The sequence below is a fragment of the Cajanus cajan genome, chromosome 9 (genome assembly GCF_000230855.2).
Source record: "Cajanus cajan strain Asha chromosome 9, NIPB_CcT2T_4, whole genome shotgun sequence".
Classification (NCBI taxonomy): Eukaryota; Viridiplantae; Streptophyta; class Magnoliopsida; order Fabales; family Fabaceae; genus Cajanus; species Cajanus cajan.
Window position 1 is genome coordinate 27,766,910 of NC_138525.1, and position 7,161 is coordinate 27,774,070.

General features: G+C 28.6%; 1 protein-coding gene across 2 annotated transcripts; it reads right to left on the minus strand.

Moving 5' to 3' along the window:
* Positions 1-3,592: 3,592 nt before the first annotated feature.
* LOC109807164 (trifunctional UDP-glucose 4,6-dehydratase/UDP-4-keto-6-deoxy-D-glucose 3,5-epimerase/UDP-4-keto-L-rhamnose-reductase RHM1) lies at positions 3,593-6,953 on the minus strand. Of its 2 annotated transcripts, none has more exons than XM_029270725.2 (3): positions 6,829-6,953; positions 4,954-6,542; positions 3,593-4,231 (listed from the first exon to the last, which is right to left on the minus strand). In XM_029270725.2, the coding sequence occupies exons 2-3, from the start codon at positions 6,493-6,495 to the stop codon at positions 3,788-3,790; spliced, it is 1,986 nt and encodes a 661-aa protein (XP_029126558.1). In that variant the 5' UTR covers positions 6,496-6,542; positions 6,829-6,953; the 3' UTR covers positions 3,593-3,787. The 2 variants fall into 2 exon arrangements, with proteins under 2 accessions (XP_029126558.1, XP_020225280.2); XM_020369691.3 differs by having other exon boundaries at positions 6,732-6,847.
* Positions 6,954-7,161: the final 208 nt, after the last annotated feature.

Below are 7,161 nucleotides of genomic sequence, written 5' to 3' on the forward strand. Positions count from 1 at the left end.
TGCTTGCTTCGTTTGCTTCCAAGTAGTAAACCAGCTTTTGATTTCTCCAATGCTAAGCATTGATGGCCCATAACATTGACAGATCAAAGAAATGAAAAGTTGCATTTTTGTGGTGTGATTGGATCAACTAAAAGTAGATACTCTTTACGTTTCTTTCATTTTGGGAAAGAGGAGGGGGGGTTTCCATCGTAACAAGTTAACTTGATTAAAGGTTCTGTCTCTACCTACTCCATTGTTAACTGGTAAACCAACCCACCCAAGATATTTTATTTGGATTATTTTGACAGGTGTATTTTTAAGAATCCTCAAGTATTGGATTGAAAATGTGATGATAAAATTAATGGTTTAAATTTTCATATAACAGTTTATTGCGGATATATGTATATAAGAAAAAAGAGGTTTAATCTTGATCCCCATTCTTTACAATTTTGTTTTTGCAATATTATCGAATAATGATTGATGTGCTATTTAAATAATTCAACTATATTAATAATTATTTGAGAAGTCACTTATAAATATTGTCATAATTGGATTGGTCACTGGTCGGTTCAATCGATCTGATTGGAAATCGGTCTGGTGATAGATACAACTTGGAAAAACTGGTGTATTTTTTTATGTAATTATTTTGTGTATTATTTAATTAGCATTCTTATTTTGGTTAAAATGTATTTGTGATTTCTCAAGAACTACAATTGTTTCATTTTAATCCCTCAAATTTTATGAATAGTTATAGTCTTTAAAGTATCATAATTGTATGATTTTAGTTTCTCACATTAAAAATTTAATAATTTAAAATTATATATATATATATATATATATATATATATATATATATATATATATATTAATATAATATCTATACAGTTATAATACTTGAAAGATTAAGAATATTCATTTAAAACCTTAAGGAAGTCAAAATCGTATAATTATAATATTTGAAGATTAAAATTATAATTAAACACATTATTTTATTAATATTAGATCAATTATGATTTAATCATGGTTGAACTATTGAACTAATATCTTGCTGGTTCGATGTCCAAAAAGCATTGCTTATAAATCATGAAAACATATAATTAAAGAGTAAAATACAATTTGATATTTAAAAAATATGTTGTTTCTATTGAAAAATATAATTTAATATCCAAAAAATATTGTTAAAATTTAGATTATATAAGAATACAATCAAAGTCTCATTTCATTAGAATTATACTATTTTATCTTTCATGGATATAACATTTAATCTTCACACTTCAATGTACTAAAAATGAAAATATTTTTATTAAAAAAGTCACATGAATTTACACTTCTCACTTTTTATTCTCATGTGAATTTTTGTGGATATTTATTTGTTTAATATGTATTTAAGGAAACTATACTCTGTCACTCATATTAACATGTTGATTTACCTAAGTACGATTTGATAACATTACTGTTATCTTTTTTTTTTTTTTCTTTTTTTTTTTTTTTTTTTTTTTTTATTTATAAAAACTCGTATCTAATTTTGAAGTTGAATAATATTAATTCATATTATTTATAATTTTATATTGATTTTTAAATTCATAATATGTAGATATTGTTCACTTTTTTTTTTCATAGCAAAACTGGAGATTTAGAAAATTTTTAAACTGCTGATATACACATTTTTGCCATTGAATATTTGTTAATGAATAGTCTCATAGTTGTGTAATTTTAGTTTTTTAAATTTTAATTGAACAATTTTAGTTCATCAAATATCATAATTTTACGATTTTAGTTTCTCTCATTAAAAATTAATAATTTTTAAATTATAATATGAGAAAAGATCCGTTTATTCTTAGAGTAAATTTAGGTAGATTTATCCCACTCAATAACTCATGTTCTACATAAAATTTTAACTATTCAATCATTGAATTAAAAGTTCTTAATGTATAGATTAAATTTTTAATTTTTTTAAAAATTTAAAAATCATATGATGTTTTGTCATATAGATTCAAATCAATGTATAAAAATTGAAAGATGATTTTATATGTTAATTTGAATCTATGCATTAATAACTTTTAATCAATAATCGGATTGTTGAAATTAATATTAAACATAAGTTATCAAGTAAAATAAGTCTACCTAAACTTACATAATTTGTTAACCTATTTAAGTTACATATATTACGATTTTTATTTATATCAAATGATATATATTTATTATCACTAAATAATATATATATATATATATAGTATTATAATGTTATTAATAAATTAATATCAATCATATTATTATTATTATTATTATTATTATAATAGATAAATTAATAGTTCATAAATATAAATTAATATATATTAATAATTTTATAAAAAATATAAATATACTAGATAAAATAAATATATTGGAAGAAAATTAATAAAAAATATCAATATATTATATCACTCGCTAACCTTGCATCAACAAAATTATTAGATTTTTTATGAGAGACTGTAAAATTGCACAATTACTAAAAGACTAAAATTATTCAATTAAAATTGAGCGACCAAAATCTCATAATTATGATATTTGAGAGACTAAATGACATAATTAAAAGTCAATGACTAAAATTGTACAATTACAATATTTGAGGAACTAAAAATACATTCAAGTAAAGTTTTTTCTTGTAATTATGTTATTAATAAGAAATATTCATCAATTTTGTCAATAATTAATCTTTATTGCCTAATCACTCTTATTGGAGATCTTTCTTTCCAACCATTTTTTTAATACACCAAACAAGATTTGAACATAATGAAACTTTAATTTAAAAAATTGAGTGCAGTACCAGTACTATTTAAATCAATAACTTATTAGGTATAATATAGAAGTTTGAATTAAAAGTAATTGTATATCCTCCAAATAAAAATCACTTAATCGTCCTGCGATCTATTAAAAAAATTTACATTATCTTACAACATTCACTTAAAGTTAAGTGTGGATGTGTGAATTCACTATTTTTTTTTTTGCTTTCAGAAAGATTTCGCCTTTTTCTTGAATTAATAACCGCACCTAGATGTTTTTTTTATTTTTTTTATTTATAATATATATATTTTTTATAATAATCTTTTTGTCATTAATCTATTCTTAATATTTTTATAAACTCGCATAACTTCTGGAAAAAAAAAAAAAAAAAACCTTACATAATTAGCATCAAAGTTAAAAGCATGGCAACTAACTTAGCATGGAGTCAATCCAAAATTGTAAAATGCCAATAATTCTTTTAAGTTTAATTTCCCATGTACTTATTTGAACTTTACTATTTTGACCCTATTACATAAAAATTGAACTTTAGTAACATAACTAGCATAGAAGTTTAATGCGTTTCAGTCCATGACATTGACATCTGTACATGGTATTGTAAAGTTAAGACCATAAAAAAAAAAATAGCTGCGTAAAATTGTAAATAAATTATTTCCCTGATTAAAAATGTTCTTATTTTTTTTTTTTTGACACTTTTAGTAACCAAAGTTAATAGAGTTAGAGGACAACTGACATTGAGGATCAAGATGCACTGAATTTGAACTAAAACTTAAAAATTTTATGTATAGGACCAACGTAATAAAGTTCGAACAGATAAATTACAAGAATCAAATGAGTAATTAAATCTTTTTTTAACATACAAACTTGAAAACTACAAAACATTGGATACAAAAGAGTATGATTATGGTGACTATATAAATTACAAAATGAACATGAACACAAACCTACGTTTGGATTCTTACAATCAGTCTTCCACATGAAAATTTAGATACAAAGGTATATGATAAGTGCAAAAATTGCAACACATTCAAGTTTTCTTGTTAGGCTCAAAGACAAACTTGATAATGGAATCTTTGATGGACAACAAATCTGGGAACTCATTTTTGAGTTTGGAAGCATCCATTTCATTGTTACTCCTGGGAGCAACTATTACCTTTGCTTGTTCTTCCAAATCAAAATTCTCCCATTTAAATTTGGGGTCTATGTATTCTCTATACAATTCTAATATCTGATTGTGGCTAATGACACCAGGGTTGGTGAAGTTCCATATCCCTCTTAAGTTTCTTTTAGCCATTTCAATGGATATGGGTAAGAGCTCATCTAGCACTGTCATGCTATTAGGTATGTTTACCACCTTGTTGTAACGGGAGATCTTTGTGATGAAGTTTCTTGGATTGCTAAGATCTGATGATATTGGCATTCTAACTCTCAATGTGCACACATTCTCATAATTCCTTAGAAGGTCCTCCACCTGCATGCATTTTTCCATATCCTTAAATGTGATTATTGCAGGAAAATATTAAGAATTAATTGTGTTTTTTATCCCTCTTACTTTTTCAATTTTGCAAATTTTACTTGTCATTGTTTTTTTTGTTGAATTTGATTTCCATTATTTTAATTGTACAATTTTATTTTTTTTTGTTAATATCAAATACTTGACAAAAAGTATTACCATACCACTCTATTGCACTCTCATGTCAATATTTTGTTGGAATACTATAAAGTTTCATATTATTAGAATAAGAAGATGAATATGAGTTTATAAGTACATATAAAATCTCCATTGGTATGAGATATTTTGGATAATAACCAAAAATAAATTTATGAATATTTAAGTTCAGAGTGGATAATATCACATCAATGAGATGATGCATGGAAATCTCCTTTGCACAACAACAACAATATATTTCTTCCAAAAAATATCTCTCTACAAACTAAAAAATAACCCTTCACTATTGTGTTAAGTGTAAGATGTTAACGCATGAACTAAGATTTTATAATTAAAATAGTGGGATTAAATTCGCAAAAGAAAAAATTGGAACATGAATTTTACCAAATTGAGAAAGTTAGGTGACGAAAACTGTAATTAAGCTCTTTATAAATGCATGATGTGTCAGAGTTCAATTTTAACTAATAAACTTAGACCATGGTACTGCTATAAATAAGATGAAATGGAAATTTCAAAGATATTACCATGGCCTTGGTCTTTGAATAGAAGGAACCAATGAAATTTGGCTTGTCCTCCTCCTTGAACCCAATGCTTGATCCTAGAGGGTGCTCTTTATCATACTCAAATATGCAACCAGTTGCAAAATTCATCATATATAAACCATGTTCCTTGCAAACATCAGCCAGTGTTAAAGTTCCCACCACATTGGTCCTTATTGTTTCAACCTTGTGTGATTCACACCAATCCACATTAGGCCTTCCAGTAACACCAGCTGCACTCAATACATGGGTTGGCATCACCCTCCTTATATCCTCCATAAGTGATTTCCTATCTTCCAATCTTCCTCTCCCATATTCCCAATTGATCCTCTCTTCATCACAAATCTTTCCCAACAACCCCCCTATCCAACCTGTCCTACCATATATCAAGAACTTCAACCCTGATTTGCTTCTACCAATTTCAGTAAATGACCTTGCAAGCCTTGAGTATCCATATTGGAAGGACCATTGAGCCTCATCAGAGAGATTGATGGCTGAGAATCTTGGATGAGGGTTTAAGGCAGTGGACACATCACCCCACCAATCAGGGTTCTTTTTGTACCAATCAATTGTCATCTTGAGTCCTTCCTCCCAAGGAGTTCTCTCCTCCCAACCAAGTTTTTTGAGCTTTTGATCATCTAGGAAATATCTCTTGTCATTGAAAGGCCTATCTTGGACAAACTGAATAACATCTTTAGGATTCAACTTAAAGAGCTTGCATATTTCCTCTGCCACATGTAGCACACTCCTTTCTTTCTTGGTACCAATGTTGTAAACTTGGCCAATCTCTCCTTTGTGGAGTATGACATCAAAAGCTTCTGCCACATCCCCACAATGGAGGTAGCTCCTCACATTGGATCCATCTCCATGAATTGGCAACTTCTCACCCTTCATGGCAAGAAGAATGAACTTAGGAACAAGCTTTTCTGGGTACTGGTTGGGGCCATAAACATTGTTGCCTCTAGAAGTTATAATTGGAAGACCATAAGACCTGTGATAAGCCATCACCAACATTTCTGCACCTGCTTTTGTTGCAGAATAAGGGTTGGTGGGTAGAAGTTGAGATGCCTCATGGTTTCCAATATCAGCCTCTAAGTCTGATTCACCATACACTTCATCTGTGCTAACATGAATGAACCTTTTGACACAATTGGTGACCCTGCAGGCTTCAAGGAGCACATGAGTGCCATAGATGTTATTGTAGGTGAATTCCATGGAGTTTCCAAATGAATTGTCCACATGTGTTTGAGCAGCAAAATGCATAATGGTGTCAATTTCCTCTTCTATCAAAATGTGATTCACAATGTCAGCACTAGCTATATCACCCTTGATGAATTTGAACTTTGGTGATGAACTACATGACTGCAAATTCTTGAAAGTGGAACAATAATCTAGCTTGTCAAGAGCCACAATCTTGTAGCAAGGGTACTTGTTAATTAGCCTAGTAGTGACATGGGAGGCTATGAAACCAGCTGCTCCAGTTATGAGGATATTTTTTGGTCCATACATGCTTTCCTTTGATGACATTTTTCTTCTTTATGTCTATGATTTGTTATATCTACAATGTTCTGTTACTGAACAAAGAGAACCAATGATTAGTCTCAAGAAACAAAAAGAAGCATAACCTCTTGCACTATAAATGAATGTGAAAGTAAACATATCAAGTAAAAATTTGTAAAATTTAAGGGCTAAAACTATAGACATGAACATGGTATTGGTAAATCCAAATAGACAATGAAGAAAACCACTTATTCATTACTTACATAAGAAATGCATATCATAAAGCAAAAGGAAAATATTTTGTTGTTAACTATTGTAATGTCTTGAGGAAGTGCAAGAGCACATAGGCTTTTTACTTACAAGAATTTTTGTGGTTAGGTCATGGGATGGTTGAGAGGAATGGAAGCAATTGGTGTGCAATGATCAGAAAGGAGGAAAGAGAAAATAGTAATGTATGTTGGATATTAATTGGCTCTCATGATGTTCCCACTAGGGGCTATAAGTCACAAACGTGGACTATGATCCGAAAATTGTTTGAAGCTTAATTTGGTTTTCAATAAGTCACCTCTCACTTGTTGATCTCCATGACCATGACCTTAATTTTAGGATTTTGGAGTGTATTTTTCAAATGATTGAGGGTTAAAAAGAAATGTGTCTCATTCGGTTCTTCCAGGGAAAAGAATATTATATGTA

Excerpts from the sequence above, each read along its gene's own strand:
- LOC109807164 (XM_029270725.2), bottom strand. The coding sequence starts at position 6,495 with ATGTCATCAAAGGAAAGCATGTATGGACCAAAAAATATCCTCATAACT. Across the intron at positions 4,232-4,953 it reads ATTCAAAGACCAAGGCCATG|GTGGAGGACCTTCTAAGGAA; the intron begins GTAATATCTTTG and ends AAATGCATGCAG.